At 40.0% G+C, this 25,369-nt stretch overlaps 1 protein-coding gene across 3 annotated transcripts in view; it reads left to right on the top strand.

Annotated features, from left to right (window-relative positions):
• LOC111870567 (transcription factor Ken 1) overlaps nucleotides 1-23,967 on the top strand; it is a 37,268-nt gene extending 13,301 nt beyond the window's left edge. For 2 of the 3 annotated variants that reach the window (XM_023862952.2, XM_023862951.2), the window contains exons 3-5: nucleotides 16,620-16,936; nucleotides 17,648-18,223; nucleotides 20,385-23,967. In XM_023862952.2, coding sequence (XP_023718720.1) covers nucleotides 16,637-16,936; nucleotides 17,648-18,223; nucleotides 20,385-21,374 — 1,866 coding nt within the window. In that variant the 5' untranslated portion in view covers nucleotides 16,620-16,636 and the 3' untranslated portion in view covers nucleotides 21,375-23,967. Of the gene's footprint in view, nucleotides 1-13,208; nucleotides 13,242-16,619; nucleotides 16,937-17,647; nucleotides 18,224-20,384 lie in introns of those variants that run through there. The other variant, XM_023862953.2, reaches the window with a different exon arrangement.
• The last annotated feature ends 1,402 nt before the right edge of the window (nucleotides 23,968-25,369 follow it).

Genomic DNA, 25,369 nt, shown 5'->3' with positions numbered 1-25,369 from the left:
CTACTGCTTGAATCAGTTCTGTCAGAATTTGATCACTACCTGGCGATTTATACCTTTTCAACTTTGCAATAGCAGTTTCAACCTCAAAAGGACTAGGATCAGGTACTAACGGCTAGGCTGTATGTATTTTTATCTGCATAACATCACTGACCCAGTGTACGAGTACATCTAATACCTGAGAGAAGTGGTTCTTCCACCTATTCAAAATGTTGTGAGAATCTGCAAGCAGATCACCATTCTCATCCTTCATTAAATTACTTGTAGGTTGGTAAACATCCTTAAATTAATTTATTCCTCTATATAGGTCTCTAATGTTCTTGTTCTTACTGTGTGTTGCAAGCTCATTCATTTTGTCTTTCAGATATTCTCTAGTTTTTCTCTGAAATGCCTGCTGGTTTCACGTCTTATATTGATCAGATTATCCCCATTTAACTCGCTTGGATCCTGTAACCACTGCAATCTGGCTTGTTTCCTTTGGTCCATTAATTTTGAGCATCCTTCATCGAACCATGGCTTATGCTTCTTCAGTTCATAATAACCTAGCTCTCGTTGGCAAAAATTTTGATATTCTCTCTAATAGTTTCCCAAGCACTATTAATGTCCACCTCAATGTCAAAAATATCCAAAGCTGAGAACCTATTTTAGATTTTAACACAATACTGCTCATTACCCTCTACGTTGTTTAATTTCTTGAGATTGAACCTCTCCATATGAATTCTGCATTTGTTTACTCACTGCCAATCTAACCCTAACTTTTGCCACCACCAGACAGTGGTCAGTATCACAATCTGCTGCCCTGAAAGATCAGATATAGGTATACTTGAATGCCATCTCCTATCTATCAAAATATGGTCATTTTGGTTGTGCATCTTCCCATCAGGAGATATCCAAGTAAAGTTATGACTGTTGCAATGTGGGAACATGATACTTTTGACAATAAGATTTTTGGATGTGGCAAAGTTTACTACTCTTAACTCCCATCATTATTTCGTGTAAACTCTCATTCCCAGCTGTTGGTTTGAAAATATCTTCCCTACCTACTTTGACACTGAAATCTCCTAACAAAATTTTCATATGGAATTTAGGGAATTTATTGAATACATGTTCTAATTCTTCATAGAACCTGTCCTTCATATCATCAGTCTTACCTTCTATTGGGGCATGAACTTTCAGAACAATGACATCACACCAGCGACCTCTTAGTGTTATGTATGACATCCTGTCACTAACAAACTCTACCCTCTTAACTGCTGACATGATTCCCTTCATGATTCTCATTCCCCTTACAGGCATATTAAAATGTTATGTTGACATTTATGACCCTTCATTGTTCTTTGAATAGATTTATTTACATGGCCAGAAGGATGTGTGGTACCAGTGGCATCAGCGAATGGTGCTTGTATGAAGGAATAGATGAGTTCTGTATTACAGACATAGTCATTTAAGTGGGATGCCAGCATTTAGGTCCAGGAAGTCAAACTCTGGTACCCCTGAATGTAAATTGTAATGAACATAATGAAGTATTCACTCACTCATGTGTGGCACCTCTAAGAAACATTCCCCTAAAGAGGCAGCCCATTTCCAAGTTCAGAATTCAGCATGCTGCCATACTATTAAATTAGTTGAAATACAGACCACAGAAATAATTTTCTGATGTCCAAACTTCAGAGTGTATAATTATGGAATTTACTATATTATTGCTTGGTGTTTTTACATATACTTCATTAATTAAACACTGTGCAAAAAGAATGTAGCAGGGGTGGAGGTATAGGTGGAACCTACTCAGGTCCAATGGATCAACCAACACCAGATAGGGTATACAAGCCAATTACAGCACAAATCATTTTCCAGGACTGAGACAATCCTTAAATATGTAAAACCCCACACATATGAGGTCTTGCATCAGAGAACTGTCAGAAAACAAGTCATCACTGGAAACACTGTATGGTACCAACACAAAAACACATAATTTGCGTCCAGAAACATAATATTTATATTAATATACTAAGGGCGTTCCGTATATAATGCCTCCTATTTTTTTTTAAGAAAACTACAACAGATACAGAAATCATAATAATGCAGTTAAATAGAGCAAGATTTCAGCTACTTACAGCTATTTTTTCCACATAATCACCACCATTCGTTATGCACTTTTGCCATCGATGAACAAGAGCCTGTATGCCGCGCCCGTAGAAGTCTGCGCCAGCAGAGGCTAGCCACTTTCTTACAGCTGCAATGACAGCATCGTTGTCTGGAAAATGTTGCCCACATAGTCCGTCTTTCATAGGCCCAAAGAGATTGAAGTCTGAAGGTGCTAAATCGGGTCTATAAGGTAGATGTGGTAGGACAGTCCAGCCAAATTTTGCAATGTGCGCGGTGATCGCCAAACTTGTATGGGGTCTAGCGTTATCGTGTTGCAAGCGAAAGGTTGTCTGCTTCTCTGGCCTGACTCGGGAAATACGGGCTTTCAGCTTAGTCAGCGTCATCTTGTATTGTTCAGAATTTACAGCCCATGGTCGTTAACTGCTGATCTGTTCGGATGAGGCGTTGTCCATTGTGAGGAGTGGCAGCTGAGCAGGGACGCCCATGGCGTGGCTTGTCGTGAACTTCACTTTCGCCACTGTTGAAACGCACTACCCACCGAATCACTGTGCTGACATCCACTGTATTGTCTCCGTACACCTTTAGCAAGTGTCGATGGATGTCAGTGGGTACAATTTGTTCAGCAGTGAGAAATCCAGTAACACATTTCTCTTTCATACGCACTTCTATGTCAGACGCCATTTTGGTAGACTGCTCTGCTGTCTCTATCTGTCGCACGACAACCAAATTAACAGTACATTGGCGGGAAGGTTCAACCTTTACTATAACACCACCAACATTCAGCTCAGACGTTACATATTAACACAAAAAATAGAAGGAATTATATACGGAACGCACCACGTACCATCGTCAAAAACATTTAGATCTTAACTACCTTCTAAGTTTTACCAGTAGAAGAAGTCTTACAGGTCATAAGAAATAGACTCAGTATGGATCCTTCTTTCCCAGAACGCCCATTGAGGAAGTTCCACCTGAAGAAGGAGACAGAGTGCAGTCTCCGAAACGTTGTGTTTTAAATAAAAGCAGGACGATGGATATTGTCCGGAAACACAATAATTACAAGCTCTCCCTACTCTAATGCAAAGCCATATATGAAAATTCTTAAAACTATTTTAAATATTCTCTCAGCGTCATGTGCTCAGAATGTAAAGAAACAGTGAGAAGTATTTTTATAACTGGCTTTTGGAGAAGCTTCAAAATTGTGTGTTTATGTTACTGAAAAATTAGACTACATTGTTATACAAGTATATATAGACCTGTACTAATGTAGTCTAGATTTTTCGGTAGCGTAAATACACAGTTTTTAAGCTTTGACAGAAGTTAACTGCAAAAAATGTTGCCCACTCCATGTTTACTTCCTGAATATACAAGTGTGATGTTGTTAGAATCTAATCTTCTAACCATACATCCCAGTCACATGTACATCCCAGAAGATAGTATCGTGAGAATCCAAAATCTAAAGAGTTCTGTCTTTTTAGATATAACGCTGTGTAGTTCCTTGAAATTCAACCGACGTTTCGGAGGAACATGTCGCCTCCATCTTCAGGGTCGAAGAAGAAGCCAAGCAAGAAACCAGCTCGAAAGCAGGTGGCAAGCAGAGGCTAGGCTCAGAAAATGGAGGCGGCATATTCCTCCGAAACGTCGGCTTACTTTCAACGGATTACACGGCGTTATATCCGAGAAAATAGAGCTCTTCACAACCGTTGTGAGAATTTGAAATTTTAAAATCTAAACTTCTTTCTCTCTTTTTGAGGAAATTTATTCATGATGACCCGATTTGAGTGGACATGGAATAGCTCCCTCTTATATTTTGCAACCAAACAACATGAATTTACAAGAAATTGCAATTTGTCACAATTATGAATCTTCATACAACCTTACAATAATCCACACTATAAATTTATGTCGAAAAACTTTCTTGGCACATACCCGTATGTTTTAGTGTGAATATCATAATTATATTTCCTTACATTGCCCATCTTTACACCCACATGTTGGTATCCTGTTTCGGCTGTTTAGGAACTAAAGTTTGGCTCCCTTTTTAGAATTTGAGTATGCATACCGAATGCTACACGCCTCCACAGTCTCACTCTTTTTATTTAAAAAGATAAATGTATGTACAAAAAAGCCCAGGCAATGCCTATCCGGCCTTCCGTAACAGTCTTATAATCATCTTATTGTATCATAGCGGTCGCCCTGCGATTTTTGAATATATCTGTGAGAGTATACTACTCATATTTTGTACGTTAACTTCTTTCTTTTTAAATAAATTCAGAAATTTTGTTTATGAAGTAACAGACATCTTGCACAAATCTTTTTCCCCAGAGCCTTAAGCGCTCTGTAACTGACTTTGGGTATTCTTTTTTGTTGTTCTCATACAAAAAGTCAACCACTGTTGCCCGTTGGTCCTCATACAGTTCACAATCCCAGAAGATATGTTCCTCCGTTTGCAGCCCATCACCACATTCGTATTCAGCCGTAGGCACAATGTTAAATCTACTTAAGCTTTCTTCAAGACTGGAGTGGCCTGCTCTCATACGGTTTATTGACACGAAGGCACGGCGGTTCATTTTTATTTCGCGGAACCACGGAGACGGGCCATTCCTGTAATACCTTTCATAGTAGCTTTCTCCTCTCTGCTTATGGTGTTTTGACAGAAACTGTGAAGCTCCTCTTTGCCTTTCTTTTCTACTGGACTTTAAGATCTGCCACTGGTAATAGCAGTTGACTGTCTCTGCCTTCTTTGATTGATTGCCTCATCTCCGGGTCAGCTCTCTCATTAACTTCAAGTCCACAGTGCCCCGGGGTTCAGTAAAATTGGATTTTTTCCCTTGCGATTCCAGTCTTTTTGTTTTGCCTTTAGCATTTGAGTAATGCGCGATGTGTTGTTCATTGTAGATATGTTACTAGTGCCTTTTAATACGCTTTCTGAGTCCAAGAAAATCACGAAATTTTGCTCCGAGCCTATTTTTTTTCGATGATTTCTAATGTTTCGCCAATTGCTAGTGCTTCCGCCCTGAATGTGGACGCTACCTTATCTATCCTGGATTTACTACGACGACCATCTTTTATATCGATGCGAATTCTACGAATGGTTTGTCCTCCATTTTTGAGCCGTCCGTGGCGAAACATTTGCTGATTCTCATTCTTTCTTGGAAAATCTTTATGAATTCCTCGTTGTGGTCTTCTTCTTCCTTTATTTGTCTTCCCTCATCGAAAGATACCCTAGTCTCGTAGAAGAGGCTTCCGTATGTGTAGTCGAAGGCTGGGGAACAGTTCCCTGATTGGATTAAATGACCGAGAGGGGTTACCTCTTTGTAATATTCGTTGATCAGTGGTTGTTCATTTTCTTCTGTCCCTGGGGTATCGACTAGAGCTGATAATTCTTCCAGTAGCTGGGCCATTGGATGATTGTTTGACCTACAACACCTGAACACACACTTCCTTCCCAACTGTTTGAACCTACTAAAAATTGGTATTTCTTTGACCTCTGCTAGCATTAAATTAGTCGGGGTGCTACTCCTGTAGCCCAGTGCTCCGCATATGGCCATATATTGTGCCTTCTCAAGCTTGTGTGCTTGTTTCTTCTTAAGTTTATGGAATAAAAATGTTCCACATTCCATTCTCGGTCTTACAAGTGTCTTATAGAGTCTTATTAAGACCACGGGGTCCACTCCGCACCAAGTGTGCTTCACACAGTTGACGATTTTCATCGGGTTTTCGCATTTTTTCTTACTACTGCATTAATTTCATCCTCCCAGCCTAGATTAGATTTTAAGTGGAGACCTAAAAATGTAAATGATTTGGCGGAATAAACCCTTTCCCTTTGTACCGTGATTTCCCACTCCATCGGCTGTAACTTTTTCATCGAGAATACGCAATTGACATTTGATCAGTTCTATCTCCAAGCCACTTTCCTTTAAATAAACTTAAATACTTTGTATACTCTTTTCCAATTTCGGTATTTGTTAAGTGAATAAACTGCAGTAGCATAAATGGGACCGTCTACAAAACAGTAATATCTATAAAGACAGAAACACATACTAACGTAACAACATTTGTTTTTATTATTATCATTTTACACAAGTGGTGCGCTACATCTTTCGATCTTTCCTAGGTCATCACCAGGCGAGTCACAAGAATATCAACCTAAGTTCTTGAATTGAGTTACCTTAATATGGATCCATATTTTACAATTTGGGAACTGTGCAGCATGATTAACGCTGCAGCAATGATTTAGGCTCCTGTACATATGATGAATGACGTCAAGGCGTATGCAGAACCCTAAAGAACGTGTTTTAATCGTGTATATCTTCCTAGTTATTTTAATGTGCCAAACTATTTAAGTGATGTAAGATTTGAGGTTTTCACGGCGGTGACTATGAAGAAAACCGTCTTGTGGGATGTGGCGCCGTGTAGAAATTGTGTTAACTGACGTTTCGGAGGAACGTATCGCCTCCATCTTCAGGGTAGAAGACAAGAAATCCGCGAGCGAACCAGCAAAGCAGGTGCAACAGTCGGTTAACGCGATTTCTACACGGCGCCACATCCCGGAAGACGGCTTTCTTCTTATTTAAGTGATATTTTAGAAGCAACTTCCATTACCTGAATAAGAATTGCATTACTGGAGAAATTAAGAGCAAATTAAATTCAGTTGAGAATCTTCAGTCCTGACGTAGATGTACGAACAAACATGGATTGAGTGTTTGAGAACGGGGTGCTGAGAGGAATTAAAAGTAACGGGAGATTGAACAAAACTGTATGGAGAGGTTCATAATTTGTGCTCGTCGCCTAGTATTGTTAGAGTGATGAAATCGAGAAGAATGAAAGGATTTGGTTATGTAGCACGCATGGAGACGAGCAATGCATACAAAATTTTACTTATAAAACCACTTGGGTGATCTAGGTATAAAGTAAATAAAGCTATCCCTGTACCAGGCTGTGAAGGCCCATAGAGTTGTGAGACGTTGAGGGTCCCACATTATCTAGACAATTGGCTCGAAGATGGCGGTAAGGTTGTCAGTCTTACGCGCCGGCCGCGCTTTACTCCCCAGGAAAATTATTTAATTGATTCCTGGTACTCATTTCTGTGAGAGGCTGAGTCGACCCCAGGACCATAGTGCGGATGGAAGGATTAGGTCAATTGAAAAAAAATCCAATGACCTTATCTGGACTTGAACCCGTCACCTTCCGGCTTATAGCATAGCCCCTCAACCAACTACGCTACCGCATAATGTTGAAATTAATCTGAGTTTGGATATATGGATCGGATTAAACTGGCTTTTGTGAATACACTACTGAAATTTTCCTTGTTATATATGGGGTGTAATTTGACTATCCGATTGATTATGAGACACTGCCCCATGTTATTAGTTTCTTTACATGATATGAGATAGTTGTCCAGAATTAGACAATAAGTTTTGACCAATACCAATGGCCTAATTTCGACTAATTCAGTTAATTTCTTGTTTTGAAAATGACCTTACCAGTATACACTTTATTTAAATATACAACTAGATTATACTTCCGCTACTGAATTCTCTGAACTCATATATTAACATCTTTGAATCATCTGCGACGTTCAGTTTCCCTTCTTATGCAGCAAGATGGGTATCCACAAGTTTCATCTCTCGAATCATGAAATCTTATGGCTTTGTGTCTGCACTGAAAGTTGTTGGGCGAATTTAATTTTGTGAGATTTGAGGTTCCAACGGCTGTGACTATGGGCGGTATCTTCCGGGTTGGGACGCATGTAGTCTGATGCGTGTTAGGGCGGTATCGCGCTAGGATGCCAACGGGAGGCCATGGCGCAGCTGCCAGCATCTCGGCCAAACTCAATGTATAGTCATATATCGCACCTGGCATCTGTCTGGCAGCGCTTCCAACTTGGCATCGCTGCCAACCAAGATGCCAAGTGCTAATGCTGCTGGCATCGCTGCCACGAAGGCAAAGGCCAAATCAACATCACACGACAGTCTGAGGCCAGTCCATTGACGTCCGTGCGTGTATATGTGCTTGTGTGTATCTCTATTTCCTTAAAACATGTCCAAATTTCTACACCGAAAGATTTATAATTGAAATTCATTCCCGACCATCACTATGGGAGATATCGCACTAGGATGCCATGGCAGCGACACATACAGAGATGCCATGCCTCCCGTTGGCATCCTAGTGCGATACCGCCCTTATTCTTCGTATCGGGGGAACCTGCTGTCCCGCCCTCATCACTTCTGTTTGCTCCTATCTAGACTATCTATGTCCTTATATTCGCCCATGCTCGGTTTTACTCTTATAGCACGAAGATGGAGGCAGCGGAAACGTCGGTAAACATGTTCCAGACTACACGGTGTCATCCAGGAAGTCGGTAACCTTCAGTACGGTTTTGTTCCGTATCGGCCGCATAATAAACCCTACTGAATATATAAGAATCAAATGTAAGATTTGAAGTTTTCACAGCGGTGACTATGAAGAATGTCGTCTTCTGGGATATGGCGCCGTGTAGATCTTGTGTGAACCGATGTTCATCCGAAACGTCGGTTCACTCAAGATCTACACGGCGCCACATCCCATAAGACGGCATTCTTCAAGTATCAAATTGTTTCACAGTCTAACGTGCAACATGTCTCTCTATAAAACTTAATAAAAGTTATTCACTACATGTTTCGACCTGTAAGGTCATCATCAGGTGTAAGTTTTATAGAACGATGTGCTGCACGTGAAGAGTGTGAAACCACGGGACACTAAATGGAGTGCAACAGGATGCTACTATATATTTCTTAATATATACTACTCAAATCAAACTGTATCGAATTTCTCAGAAATTACTCATCATACAATAACTGTAACCTGTAACAGTAACAAGTTCTCATGGCGTGAAACGTTTAGTTCAATATCCTTTTTATATGATGTGTTTTTTCTTACAAGAAAAAAATTGAGCTGTATGATTTTTCATACCGCCATCTGTGTTGACAGGATTTTATATCTGCAGTGAAATTAAAACAAGCCAAATGAGAGATGCAAAGTCGCACATAAATCATATGGAAGCTACCGAAACTTGAGACCAAAGGGCACAATGTAAACCTAATGTTTAGCACTCTTCTCTCGCATTGGGGAAGTCCCCCAAGTTCCAACGTCGGCCAAATAAGGGCTATGTGGAGAAGTTCCCTAGATCTCCACAATACACCGAATGGATGTTCAGATCAATAGGCCTACGTTAAAACACCCCACGAACATTTCTTCCTTAGTCCCAGTCCGTAACTTCTAATCATAACATTCCTCTCTGTATAACCTGTACAGTCGCTAAAACACAAAGAAGAATCTTATAGGCGTATACCAGAATAGTATCATTCTTACTGCAGTTTGCTTTATGCTCGCTAAAGCAATTAAGTCATGCTTTGGTACTGTGATGGTTTAGCGTCTTGTGAAATCGGAAGGGAAAGTTGCTGTCGTTTATATGGCGTCATAGCAGCACCTCTGTGTGTATATTCCACAAGAACTGGCGAGTTCTTGATCGGCTGAATAGCTAGCAGCTGCATTAGAAAGAAATTGTGCCAGGTGTTACTTAATTAGTCGGCTGGTTAATCAGAAGGCGGACAGTTAACTTATTTAGTTACTTCATTACGCAGCTGCTAATTTAGTTGATTTGTTTAGTTAATTTATTGAGTAATTATTTTGATTATTTGTTACGTAGCTGGAGAGTTACGAGTATTTTCTTAATTTATTTGTTAGTTTCTTAGCTTAGTGTTTCGTAGGTTACTTACTTACCTAATTACGTACTTAACTCATTGGGCATGGAGTTCCGAATTGAGCATTAGTTTGTTTTGCGACGCTGTATCAACTTCATTGATATATAGAATGTTAAGATGACACGAAATGATGAATTTGGAGAGATGCCGGAGAAGGAAATAGTGCCTAAACTAACTCCGTGGCCTGTAGTCCGCAAACGAACTATACCGACCGAGCGACCGCCGCTTGTCGGCGAAGTTAATGCCAACTTTTGGGGATAGAGGGTGTCACGTAGTCAGCGCAACGAATCCCCACGGCCGTTAATCTCGGTTTTCTAGATCGAAGCCTCTATTTCCTTGAAATAGCTCCTCAGTTATCATCACGAGGCTCAGTGGACCCCGTTCCAGACCCACTACTTCTCAGAAAATCTGGTAGCGCCGGGAATAGAACCCGGAACCTCTGGACCTATAGCCAGGAACTCTGGCCACTAAACCACAGAGGCGATCAAAGAAACAGCGCCTATTTTAAGTTACTAGCGTACCACTTGCTTAGAGGAACTCTGAAGAAGAACTATGAAAAGAGTCTGGTATATATTTCGAAACGTCGAGAACGCCATGAATACGTACTAGACATGTCCACCTCTCCGTCCGAGTCTTTCAGTTTAAATTTTAAGTAGAGTGACGGTTAATAAGTTTCCTGGAATTTAGAAGAGTTCTATCTTGTCCTATATATAACGCCGTGTACTCTACTGAAAGTAAACAGACGTTTCGGAGGAACATGTGACTTCGATCTTCAGGGTCGAAGAATAAGCCAAGCAAGGTATCAGCACAAACAGGCAGCAAACAGGCAGTTTTCTTGCTTGGCATATTTTTCGACCTTAAAGATGAAGGCGACATGTTCCTCCGAAACGTCGGTTGAATTTCAACGGACTACATGGCGTTATATCCCAGACGACAGAATTCTTCATCATCGCCGCTGTAAAAACCTCAAATCCTAATTCTTGGAATATTTTGTGGGAAGTTTTATATCCGTTGACTTATATTTTCCTCCGTATATATCGGTTACGAATTCTATATGTGACGATAGATTTTTATGTATGTATTTCGTTCTGTCTGCACAGCCTTGGCCTAGCGTTCTTCTGAAGGAGAAGGGAGCAGACAAGGAACCCCAGCGCTAATAATATTAATCTTTTCTGTATTGTGAACTAGATTTATCGCTCAGTAACAACGCCAACCGCTTCCGCTATGAATATCTTTGATGTTAAATAACCATATATATATATATGTTGCATTTTCTTTTCTGATTAAACTTATTTTGAGCCTTGCAACGCGTTGATGCTTTGTACTGACTGAAGCCATGCTGAGTACGAACAAAAGAATAGGGTTTTAACTTACTTACTTAATCCATTCCTCTTATACCTTTATGGTGTCGAGGTTTTTTTTTTTCATTTTCATCATTTTAAAGAACTCTTGGGCGAGTCATCAGCTCGTCGCAAGGCCTCTACCTAAATACATGACAATAGAAACACAGAATAAACACATACACATACCAAACATCCATGTCCTCAGTGGGATTCGAACCCACGATCCCGGCTTCCGAGCGAGCGAAGACAGTACATGCCTTAGACCGCTTGGCTACCGTGACCGGCGGAATTTTTAAATAATAAATAAAATTCGTCATGGAAAGAGCTGACAGTAGTAAATTCAGGGTAAACAATCTGTGTGGTACTTAAAGGACTACAAGACACCCAGGATCAGATCTGGACGTGGGGGCGAAGAGATGAATCTTAGACTGTACGTTAACCCAGGATCAGATCTGGACGTGGGGGCGAAGAGATGAATCTCAGACTGTACGTGAACCCAGGATCAGATCTGGACGTGGGGGCGAAGAGATGAATCTCAGACTGTACGTGAACCCAGGATCAGATCTGGACGTGGGGGTGAAGAGATGTATCTCAGACTGTACGTGAACCCAGGATCAGATCTGGACGTGGGGGCGAAGAGATGAATCTCAGACTGTACGTGAACCCAGGATCAGATCTGAACGTGGGGGCGAAGAGATGAATCTCAGACTGTACGTGAACCCAGGATCAGATCTGGACGTGCGGGCGAAGAAATGAATCTCAGACTCCACGTGAATTCGAAATACGAATGTGAGGAGAAGGCACAGGGGGAAAAATTACAGTTTGTCGTTGTGAAGTTTGGTCTATTACTGTAAATAATATTATTTTTCTCTTCTATTTTGTTATGAAAGTCATTTGATCGTGGTTTGTTTCCTTGTTCAGCAAGTGAAGTAAGTTCAGTCCTAGTGCTTTACGAATTTTCAGTCGTGACCACCAACTGCGCATCAGAGTAAGTATGACAGATATAAGGGGCCTGGTAACACGGCAGTTAAAGAATTCCTCTCGCTTGCATCTCCTGCAAGATTTGTCCATTTGCTCCTTCAATTCATACTCTCGATTAGTGGACTTAGGTCCTCTGCGCATTCAGATGACACCCTAGGGGTCGCAGCACTGCCCTCTGTACCAGCGGTACAGAGGGTGCATGCGGTAAATATTATCTTCAGCTACTGTCGATGGAAAGTAACAACAGCGTGATCATGACTGCATCACCGTGCAACACATCACTTTTACTCCGTGGCCTGTAGTCCGCAAGCGAACTATACCGACCGAGCGACAGCCGCTTGTCAGCGAAGTTAGTGCCAACTTTAGCGGATAGAGGGTGTCACATGGTTAGCGCAACGGATCCCCACGGCCGTTAATCTCGGGTTTCTAGACCGGATCCGCTATTTCCTTGAAATAACTCCTCAATTATCCTCACGAGGCTGAGTGGACCCCGTTCCAGACCCACTACTACTCAGAAAATCTGGTAGCGCCCAGAATCAAACACGGGACCTCTGGATCTGTAGCCAGGAACTCTGACTACTAGATCACAGAGACGGTCATTTCTTTTGTACAGAAAACCGAATGGTATATTTAAATGCTTATTGTATACATATCGCAATAGAAAATTAAAAGTTATTGTAAACAAAAATGTATGTAAATGATTTTTGAATGCTTACAATTATATAAACATAACGGTCTACTAATGTGACCATTGAGCCTGCACTGCGGGCGCCAAGCGTTTCAGGTGAGGTGTGATGCTTGTTGTGGTAAGTGGAAGGACTGACGTAAGACTATTGTCCTTGAGTCGATTCCGTTTAGATTTATTTAGCTTGTTCAGTGAGAAAGTGCAGATGCAAGTACAAGTGCAAGCTTGCACAAACAGTTGCCTTCTGCCGCAGATTCGGATATTTGTCTTCTGGAGGACAGTTGTAAAATTAAGAAAATCGCCTTCTTTCGATTTAGAACTAAGTCGGTTACTGCAGTATGGGTCGATTAGTTCAAGCTGCGAAAGAATACGCTGATTCTAGAGGTAAAACTTACATGTGACATCAGTATAACAAGATAATTAATTAGTTCCTTTGTAGTTTTTATGTTTTATTATTTATTTATTGTTGCGGGAGCTTACGCAACAGCTTCGTAGCAAATGCTGCAAATGTCCACCACCTTCTCGAAGACAAGCTTCAACCTGTTTTAGTGTGTTACGTGCGACAGTGCCAGTTGTTCGTGGGTCTTTGCTGGCAACAGTCTCTTCGATAGAGTTTCATTTCCTCCAAGCTTCGTGGGTTATTCGAAAATACTCTTTTCTTTGAGAAATTTCCACAGAAGTCGGACAGTGGTAGATCTGGAGATTAGGGTGGCCAGAGGTCACGCCCAACATGGAGTGTCCCAAGAACTCTTGCAATAAACACCGCTGTTGCTATGTTTGCACTGTGGGCAGTCGTCCCCATCATACCGCGGCGGCCCGGGTTCGATCCCGGGTCTGGTCAAGTGGGATTTGTGGTGGACAAAGTGGCGCTGGGGCAGGTTTTCTCTGAGTACTTCGGTTTCTCCTGCCAATCTTCATTCCACCAATTGTTCCACAATCACCCTCACCTATCATCTGGGGCTGGTACAATAGGCCAGAAGTGGCCGCAGTACAAGGGACTTAGTCCCACCCCACTAGCAATAAAGGAAAATATATAACTATCCACATTAATCGTGTCAAAAAAACACTTCCTGTGTTCCGAAATATCGTTATCGTTCAAATGTCTTGCTGCCTTATTCAGTGCTTTCTTATCAGGGCACGCACTGCTAAACGCTTCACGAAGAGCAGCGAACAATTTCGATGACAAGTAATGTTCGAAAATGAGCATAATTTCTGCTCGTGAATATACCGTGATTACAGCTGCCGAACTTCTGCCCAACTGGTGACAGCAGCATCACAGCAGCTAGAGCAACATTGACTTGAATATCACCAGGAAAGTTGGGAGAGTTGGGAAATTTTCAGATTCAGTGTTTGTACCATAGTATGTGATTATTGTTTGGGTTGTGTACAATATGTACAGGGGTTTTTTTAGTAACTTGACGAGTTAACGGCTCTGCGCTTCACTGCGAGAGGTGTGCTGCTTGCTGTGAGGCGCATTTGCCGATGAATCAGCATGCCTGATGGATGATAATGGTTGGAATGAAGTAGTTACAATTCACACATCACACGAGGTGTTGAAAATGTTGTCTGCTCTACGCGTAGATACTTTTCGCAACTAAAAACACAGTTATAACGCTCTTTCTTGCACTTACAGCACACCAAACACTAACTTTCATTGGATTGCTTCAGCAATTGTGTTGCCGTTCTTGCACTATACTTTGACACTCCAGCCTTTCGGGCTAGACGTTTCAGTGATTTTCTAGGTGTATGTTGAAGTCTGGCCCCTTTACTTCTCAGTAAACATTCAACCCTTATGTTTTTTCTTTCTTATCTATTGAGAGTCCCTTGTTCTAAGTCTATTCCGATTAACGAGGGTTTACTGTACATCAACACAACACTTATGCTGCTTATATAAATCTTTGATTAGACCAAGAGTCATTTTTAGATAATAGGAGTTCATCAACGGATAATAATGAGTGTGTATTTAAACATCTACTTAGTGCTATTTTAAATTATGTCTTTCATTAATAAGTCTTTTGAGACTAGATGGTAGATTGTTGAAAGTCTTGATGCCAGCATGGTACATACTTTTTGAAAACATTGTATGTTGTCAGTTGCTCTCTTGTGTTAACACTGTGGGAAGCTGAATTAGTCTGAAAATGTGCTTGTTTGTTTACACTGAATTTCAGTAATGAAAATGGCCTTTACATGGAAGAGGTAAGATCTCTTAGTGTCTTAAACAGGCCTCTACATGAATTCCTAGGTTTGACACCTGCCCTGATTCTAAGAATCTTCTCTTTTAATGTAGATATATTTTTGCTGTTGGCTGAATTTCCCCAGAAAATTATTCCATAATTCATTATAGAGTGAAAATATGCAAAATAAATTGGTTTGATAGTGTCAGTGTTGCTGATACTCACTGTAGACTAACCATATAACATGCTCCATTTAACTTAGGAACCAGTTGATCTGTATTATTTTTCCCATTTAAGGGGTTACAAATTTGTAAATGAAAGAATTTTGTGTTTACTGATTTTTCTATATATTTATCTTTACATTCAATATTTAATTGATACTGTCATGAATTATATTTTGTAAATTTTATTATATTTATTTTATCTAGATTCAGAACCAACTTGTTAGAAGTAAACCATTTACTCATACAGGAGAGAGCTCTGTACAATTTGAGGTTCTCACAGTGGTGGTTATGAAGAGTCTGCATGCTGGCATCCTGGCCAGCAGGCTTTCATTATTTGTTCCATCGGCTGTTCCACTTCTGTGGTTTGACACTGTAACTGCACAATGCAATCTTCAATCCAGTCCCATTTCTGACACCAGTTGTCACGTGGTTAGAGTATGACTACAGACGGTGTTTGGTTTGGTAATCAGATTTATTGAACATATACAACTCGTAACTACAAGTAAGGATTATGCTCTCATTGTTTTACACACTTCACAAATCACTATCAGCACACTAGGTCTTCTCAGTCTGTTTCAGCCTTCACTAGGCATTGCTTGGTAGCAGCTTTCAACATCAAACATTCCCCTTCCTCTGGCTCTCGAACTGTCCCTAGCCTCAACTACCAGCTTCTCACAGCCACAGCTCACAACAGCTGAACCCCAGCTGTTATCTAACTCACTCACCAACTGACTCCACTAACTTGTCCTGCTTATAACATCTTGGCACAGACTGTACAAAAAACACCGTTCCTCTGTAACAGAGCAATTGTTGCCACGGGAACATGCTTTTGTGCAGCCATTTCTTAGCAACGGCTGTAGTACAGGTGCTTATTTCGTGGTCATTGCCTAGCAGTGGGTCTGCATTCCACAGTAAGTTAGTGACCAGTGACAGTTTTAATCCATTGCAGACTTCTTCACTGCTGTTCAAGACCACAGGTAAAACTCTGCATGCATAGCCCATCAGTATCTGCGGTTCCATTTTCTGCTAGTCATTGACTTGATTGTAATTTTCAGTTGCAGTTGCAGTTCCCATGTCACACTGCCAATGTGAACAGGCTCTCCAACAACAGGATGAATATTAGTATATTTTCCTCTTCTTGTTTTGCAAGCATTCTGTCATCCTCCACTTATTCTCAGATTTCAGATGTTGTAACAGTCACACATTATCATGGCTTCCTCAGCAGAGCTTTGTTTATAATACTAAGGTGACCATATGAAGTAATGCTTAGAGAGACATTATATTGTGGATCCAGATTCTTACAACACAGTTGAATTGTGTATAGGAGAAACTGTACAGTTGAGATATATATTCTTTTTCCACAGACTGGAAACCCCAGACAATGTTCGACAGCAGCGGTCTTCTGACCCTGCACTATGGCAAGCATCATACAACACTAATCAATGAGATCCGTACTTGGTTTGATGGAGAGTGCTTTGCTGATGTTGCACTTGTATGCGAGGGAAAGGAGACGTTAAGGGCACATCGCCTTGTTTTAGCATCATCTAGTCCTCTAATCAAGCAGGTTCTCCAGGAGACTCCGTCTGCTGAGAGCCCAGTCACCATCCAGTTCCCTGGTGTGCGTGCTGCAGACATGAGGCTGCTGCTGGACTTCCTGTATACTGGCCAGGCTTATGTTCAGGTACTTAACAAGATCCTGAAAGCAATTGATGGTATTACTTTCATATGCAAAAAAGATTCGAAAGAGAATCAACACCATATATATGCTGGCCAGGTTCATGTTCAGGCATGTACAACGTTCTGAAAGGAATTGACAGTATATTATTTACTGGCCAGGCATATGTTCGAGCAAATGCATTCAGAAAGGAATTAACAGAATATGTACACTGGACAGGTTTATGTTCAGGCACAAGCAAGACTGTGAAAGGAATCTCACATACACATTATATATAATGTATTTCTTCATGCTGTATTGAATGTCACTGTTTACCCAAAATTATTTTGGCACTCATACTCTTATTGAAGTTAGTGATACTGAAGACTGAATTGTTTTACCAAGTTCATGTCATAAGTAACTGACTGAATGGAAATATAACCCAAAAATTCAACACTGCTTATACCAAAACCTGCCACTGGACACCATATGGAGACAGTTGCATCCAACTTCCATTCCACAGCCTTCCTACCAAGTAACGTTGGTGCTTTAACCTCAACACTAATACCAAAACCTGCCACTGGACACCATACTGAGACAGCTGCATCCACCTTCCATTCTACAACCTATTTATGTCCTTCTGGGTCTTCTATTTGTATGCTAAAATCTTTTATGCAATTCATGCCTACCTGATGCACGTGTCTGTGAATTTTAATTAATTTTATAATTGTTTTCCAGTCTTCTGATGTTGATAGTTTACGTGAACTCATCCAGCTTCTTCAGATAAAATCCGACTTTCTGGATGAAAAATATTCAGAACCACAAGCAGCCCATTCACAAGGAAAAGAATCTCCAAGGCAGTGTGAACCACAGCTGAGTGAAAGTTCCACGAACTCTGAATCTAGTGGCAAGGAAGGATCAGGGAAAGCCAGCAGAGACAGCAACAAACAGCAAAGCACAGATGAGATCTCAAATGAGTGTGGTGGTTCTGCAAATAAGTGTGACACTAAAAGTGAGACCCAAGAATTTCCACTGGCAAATGTGACAGTGAAAAAAGAAATTCAAGAGGAAGAAAGTGAGGCAGAAGATGACGGAAAAGATGCTGGGCGAATCAGTAATGTTCGGGACAGAAGCATACACCAGAAGTTGACACCAGTTAGGAGACGCAGCTCATTGAATCCAGTGAACCTGTCTATGTCGAATGCTGATGAGAGCAGTGACTCACCACAGTCCCCGGGTCATGTGAGGAGTGCTGATGTAGGCGAGCATAGGGAATTGAGTGCTGACACATCTGACAGAGATACTGTCACAAAGGTTTGTTGTAGTTAGGTTGCTTCTCCAAATTAGCCTGCAGCCCCACAGGCCCCATATGAAAACAACATACTCATAATTACAGTATTTTCTGGACCCTGAAATGTTTGCAGTATATCTCCATTCCAAATTTCACAAGCACAGTTGGAATGGTTCATTAGTTACTGCATCTACACTTAGATTTCTTACAGATGTCTTGTCTTTTTACATTCTGCAAAAATACTGCCTTAACAACACAAGTTACTTATTTTTCAGAGATGTACCACACAAAATTTATGGGACCATGACAATAGCACTGCTCACATTTCAGAAGTATGTACCTCTGTCAGATCACTGTTATTGACAGAAAAATTAAAGGAAAAAGTACAATGGCAAAGTGGAGACTTTAGTGGCATGATGTTCATAATGATTTTTGTTTAATTTCTTGAGATTGTCATTCACAGATATAATACTGTGAGGCTGTGTTTTCTTCTGAATTAGCAAAAGTAGCATAGAAATGAACCTATAACCATTTTGCAACAAATCCTTAAATTGTACATACTTTGCAACATATTTGGTAGCATTTCTATTCATATTTCATCTGCAGTTTTGTATAGGTGTGAAACTTTATCTCTGACATTAATGGAAGAACACAGGCTGAGGGTGTGTGAGAACAGGGTGCTGAGGAAAGAATATCTGGACCCAAGATGGATGAAATAATAGGAGGCTGGAGAAAACTGCATAATGAGGAGCTTTATAACTTGTACTTTTTGCCAGATATAATTAGAATGATGAAGTTAAGGATGATGAGATGTTCAGGGCATGCATCCTGCATTGGAGCAGTAGTGCATACATTAATATGGTAGGAAACCAGAAGGAAAAAGACCACTGCACTGACTTAGATGTAAATGGGAGTATAAAACCGTGGTCTTATCTGCAACTGAATTGAGAACAGAAGTGTTCTGAGATATCTGTGAGAGCAAATCTATCCTTTTGTGCTACAAATATGATTCACATCATCTTACTGCATTCTGCTTTATGTATATATATACGGGGGTACCTAAAGTTTATATTTAATCAAATAACTGATTATTTTTTAGTGTTTCTTCAAACTCTCACACTTACTTTTCTTGTTTTCATGGTTTGTCATATGTAGTGACTCTGATGGCACATTAACTGATATTTGCAATTATGCCATGAAGGAGAAATGTATACCTTTCCACAAATTGAGGATAGTGAACTTTAAATCTAAGTTCCTGTTATATTTTTAACAAAATGTCCAAGAAGCCTTAATTCCAAATTTTTCAGTAACTGTACTGGTGAAGGTGGTTTTATTAACTGTCAACATGGATGTTCTGACCTGATTATATTGCACTTCTTTCTGGGGTAAAAAATGATGCCCGTTCAATTAAACTTATTAATTTAAAAAAGTACAGGGAAAAATCACTGCAGCCATTGCAACTCTTACTCCAGACACACTGTGGAGCTCAGTGAACAGGGGGAGAATATCGTTCAGATGTTTGTCAAATGAGAACAGTATTTATATGAAAGCTTATAAAAATTATTATTAAACTTTGAGAGGCGTTTGGTGGGGGTGAAAGGAAGAGTGTTCTAAACCATTAAAATTGTGCTATTTTATTTCATTAATTCAGTAAAGGGAACATCTGTTACCTTCAACAGCTTCATTTTATATTAATTGTAAAGAACAGGACAAACATGAAGTCTAACAAAACTTTTACTAAAATGTTGAGTCAATAAAGTTGGCTTTACATGTTTGGCTCCTATAGAACAATCTTTATAGGCTTATGTCACTGATATCTCCACCAGCACATAACCAATACAAACAGTAGAAGAGATATGACAAACCTACCAACAAAGTACTGCTCAACACTTCATATGATGAACACATAGAAACAACATAACAACATTCCTGAAGATAAAGCAACTGAAACAGATACCAGAGTTTCTTCTTGTACTCAGAAGAAATATGCAATATGATATTAATACTTTAGACATAATTTTAAATGTACATCTAAGCAATTTTCTTTTATTACACAAACCTCAGAAATGGGCCTATAGGACCAAAACATGCAGAGGTAATTTTATTGACTCAATGTTTTAGTAAAAGTTTTGTTACACTTGATAGTTGTCTTGTTTTGTAATAAGTAACAATTGTTATTTACAGCCTTCCAGGCGTAAGAAGCCAACAGGTGTCCAAATTATCAGAGACTTTCCATTAGGCATTGAAAGCGATGAGAGACATCACCAACCCCATGATAAGACCCTGGCATCTCTTCTTCCACTAGATGTTGCCCACCTTCACCACCGAACCAAGAGAAAGCCACACTTCACCAGCTTCTATTCTGAACCAGAACCAGACTGTAAGCTGCCAGATGATGTAGGAAAACCTTCTGACACAATGCAGACATCACCTGATAACTATGTAGTCACTCCACATCGTAAACGCCGTCCAGGGTTCCACAATTCCCCTGCCCAGAACCCACCATTTGTACCTTTATGTCCATCCTACATTGATGACATCCCAGTACATCGTGGGCGTGGTCCTCACAGCCATCTGCCTCTTCCACTGGCTGCCTCATCAGCACCACAGTACCTAGATCGCCCCACTGCTTCACCGGGACCTGGAGATCTAACTTCCCCACCGCAACAACATGGCCCTGAAGAAGTCAAGTTCCGACCATCCAGTGGAGATGGCAGCTTGTCAGGCTCAGCTGAATTTGGAGCAAGAGAAATTGGAGCAGGATGGGGCCCTTGGTCAATCTGTCAAGCCCAGGTGAATCCAGGAGGTGGTGAATCACTTGGTGGGGAAGGTGGCTCAGCGACATCCTTAGCACCTGGGAAAGCCCCACCAGTTAGAGAATATCGTTGTGAGTACTGTGGTAAACAATTTGGTATGAGCTGGAACCTCAAGACACATCTGCGTGTGCATACTGGTGAAAAACCATTTGCATGTCGATTGTGTGTAGCCATGTTCAAGCAGAAAGCACATTTATTGAAACATCTGTGTTCAGTGCATCGAAATGTGATCAGTGAAGGGGGTGAAGGTCGATTTAACTGCTGCTTCTGTGAAGTTTCATTTGAAAGTTTGCAGGAGCTCATCAGACACTTGTCAGGTCCACACAACAATCTTCTGCTCAGCAAGAATCTCCAGTGATTTGTCACATTCAGCATACCTTGTCTGTGAAGATACAGAGTGGGCTTAAAGTCACAATTGGGAGCACATGCAAGGTGACCAAAATGTGGCATAACCATGAGAAAGATATAATATATTTTTAATTTATTTTATTTATCTTCATTGTCCTTAATGTTGCAGCATACACATTAACAAGAGATGTTGAAAGTCTGTTCCTTCTTTGCAGTTCAAATTCATTCTGGGATAGTTCTTGTTACTCATGCTCTTCTCCCACGAAAATGATCAGTGAGATATATTGTCAATTTATTCAGAGCCAAATATGGAAATACTCTTCTATGTAGTCTGGCAGTCCAAAAAAATCAGTACATAGAGTAACAGTCATGAATATGCAGTGTTCTCATGAAGTAACTCATATTGCTCTTGAAGAGTTTACACACTTGATATAATGCATGTACTATTTGAGGTTATCCATTTTCAATATTATATAAACACATATTTTTCTGTGAGAAAATTTTGTCAGTCATGTGGATAGTCCTATTATCTGGTTACATTGAATTTTAGTGTCACAGTAATAAGAATTTCTTTATTGCCCATCCGATAACTTAATAAGAGATAATGTCCATAGTATACATACTGTGTAACAACATGTTGCTCAAAAAGTACCCCAACAGAAAGATGTCCATATTCTGTGAGGCAATTTTGATCGCTCACTTGCCTCATACAATTCTTAACTTCTCAATGAGCAATGCTGAAGAGTAAACCATTTAATTAGACACACTTTTGCCATTATGTAAACACTATGAATGAAAACTGCACATTGAACTGCTTTGTAATGATTACAGTGGAATTCACTAAAGATACTTACATATGTGAATATAAAGTTTATTTCTTTCTCATTTCTGTATCACATAATTTAACCGCAATTGTGACTTTTGGCCCATCAAATATATAGCAGTAGTAAAGGGGAACTTTAGAGTGAACTTGGCAGTTCACACACACAAACTTGGGCATGCTTTGTGAAGAAGAGTCTCAAACCACGAAATTCTTTGTGTAGTTTTAAAATACCTTGTGTTTGTACAAAGTCACTGTACAGATATCACAGGTTGAGTTGGAATGGCTCATCAGTTATAATCATCACACCAGAGTATTCTGCAGGTTTGTTATATTGTTATTCGTCTTTTTCCTAAAAAATAAGTTATTAAAATTGCCATAATTTTAAAAAATCTGTTACCATAGAAAACACCAGGGTTCTAAATTGAATGGCACTAACATGTCTCCTGCCTAAAAACATTTGCATGGTCACCATGGTAGTATTCTTCATGAGAGTAATGGTACTGTTGTCTGTGCTGAACAATGGGCATAGCTGACTGCCAGACACAGCTTAGTAATAGGTTCTGAGGAAGCAACCCTGTTCTTTCAGAATGCAAAGAATACACTTTTGGACCTATTATTCCATGTTTAATGCATGAAGGAGATAGTTACATTGAGAAACCTGAAGGGGTTGGACCATTTTTGAGTCCAAGAAGGGAGGATAATATTGGAGTAGGTATTAGAGGAACAGGTTATGTGGGTGTGGATTGGATTCATTTGGATCACTACAGCATCCAGTGGTGAACTCTTGTGAACATGGCAATGGACTTTGGGATTCCCTAAAAGAATATCTCATAACAAGTTGAGTGACTATGCAGCATGCAGATATAGTTATGATTATGTGCTCACTTGACTGGAAAACAACCTGAAATATAAATTTAAAGCTTTTGACTATAGTGTAACATACTGTTTAAAGCTAATATGTTTAATTTCGTCCATTATCAGAGTTTATTAAAACTTTATATTAGGGAACTTCATTCTGTTTCTGTCTTCATATGACCAGGATATGAAATAAAACCTACTTTGTTGGGACCTTCAGTTTAACTGGCCTCAAACCATGGACTGTGGTAGGATGACAGGTGTACCAGTGGGCCCGGCAAAGCAGATTCTCTTCTAAGGGACACAATATAGTAGCATTTCTTTCATATCCTGTTATCTTGAAGGTGCAAATAGAACTAATTAACAAAAGATAATTGTTCTAGTGATCTCAGATGATGGACAATGTCCAAAATAATAGCTTAAACAGTCTGGAATCTGCAGCCTATTTGTGCTTCATTGTAGTATCTTCTGGAAGTTTCTGATAAATTATGTCAATTCTTATATTAGGCATGTGTTTATACTGGAAAAATGTCTTTATCTCATTAAAGATAATGTGAAACACACAATGTTTACATTTAACCCCAGGACTGCCAGCTGTACTTTGTGTAGCCCCAAATAAATTTTTTAGTGATGTGGTAAACACATATTTTTGTAAACACTCAAAATTTCCATACTTAAGTTCCATGTTCCTTGAACCATTTTAAAAATCTTGACTCTGATTTAAACACTACAGTAGATGGTAAGTCTAACTGTTATTTCTGGAAAGCTATTGAATGAAAACAAAAATCACATTTTGTTTTGTTTTCACCAAGCTGTGAAACATAAATTCATAAGTCAAGTTGGTTCTTGGTTCAAGTAGTAATATTTTTTACTTTTTATTTGTTTATTTACATGTAGTATATTTAATGACACTCAGTAACTCAGACTATAGGCCTCACCATAGCTCAAGCGGTTAGTCCCTGGCTTCCCACCGCGGTGGCCCGGGTTCGATCCCGGGTCTGGTCAAGTGGGATTTGTGGTGGACAAAGTGGCGCTGGGGCAGGTTTCCTCTGAGTACTTCGGTTTCCCCTGCCAATCTTCATTCCACCAACTGCTCCACAATCATCCTCACCGATCATCTGGGGCTGGTACAATAGGCCAGAAGTGGCCACAGTACAAGTGACTTAGTCCCACCACACTAGCAATAAAAAAAACTCAAACTATATAGTGTCAAATGAGTGAAAGACAGTGACTAATGAATTGGAGGATGTTGAAGGAAGCATCCATGCCCTAATTTTCAGTACTGTTTTGGTTGGCAGTTGCCTAAAGGTAATGAAAGCCATGAAATCTCCAGTCAGGAAGTGCCTTGGCAAAGATTTTAACTGGACACCTGAATACAGGTCAGAATTGTTACCTCATGAGCCAACTTACTCATTCAGTGGAAGTGACTGGTTTGAATCTAGGCCAGTATACTGCGTATCCTGAGATTTTAGTGGTTGTCCTTTGTCTCTCCATTCTCCAATTACTGCAATAGTACCACAGATTATATCAGGAACACTTCCTCCCTAATCCTGATCCATTCATTATTCACTGATTACACTGCCATTCATCAGTGCTACTGTCAATGTCATTAAAGAAACTACCAGAGAATTACAGAACACAGGAAATGACAATCATAATCTCTCCCATAATTAAATGAAATACTATATTCTTCATAATTATTGATGTTCCAGAGTACTGTTTATTTGTCAGCAGCACTGCCTGACTTCATCTTGAGAGGGTATACTCTTTTTGAACAAGAAATATTGCATCTAAAGTGTCTTATATTTACAAAGAGGGGATGGAAATGTTTTCTTACACCCTCATATAAATGTACACCATAAATGGCCCCAACAGGTGCTCCATGTTGATTTTCTTGTAGATCAGCAGTTTTTACTTTGGGAATGTAAAATGGCTTATATGATCTGATAGTGCAATGTCTGGCAGTCATAGGGTTAAGAGCTCCAAAATTATATCTAAAAAGTTTTATAAGGGGAAGGTTGTTGAATATATAGCTTAAAGGAAATGCTGTATATATGTCCCTAATGGAGATTATAGTGGATGTATGCCTGGTCACAGGAAGTCATGCTTTATGATTCATGTCACTGCATTACCAAATGTCTTTTAGAATTTTGTTCACTTTGCAGACACACTTAGCATGCCCTCTTCAGAGACACATAGGTATGAAAATTGCACAAATAGGAGTTCCAAGAAATTGAAAAAGATGATAGTCACTCATCTTGCTAACAGTTGTTGGACCTAGAATTTTATGCTGCGGGGCCGGGCCTGATGGATTTTGATTTAATCAC

This window comes from Cryptotermes secundus, unplaced genomic scaffold, assembly GCF_002891405.2.
Source record: "Cryptotermes secundus unplaced genomic scaffold, Csec_1.0 scaffold117, whole genome shotgun sequence".
Taxonomy (NCBI): Eukaryota; Metazoa; Arthropoda; class Insecta; order Blattodea; family Kalotermitidae; genus Cryptotermes; species Cryptotermes secundus.
Note: the sequence above shows the minus strand (reverse complement) of the source record. Positions and strands in the feature narration are given on the sequence as shown.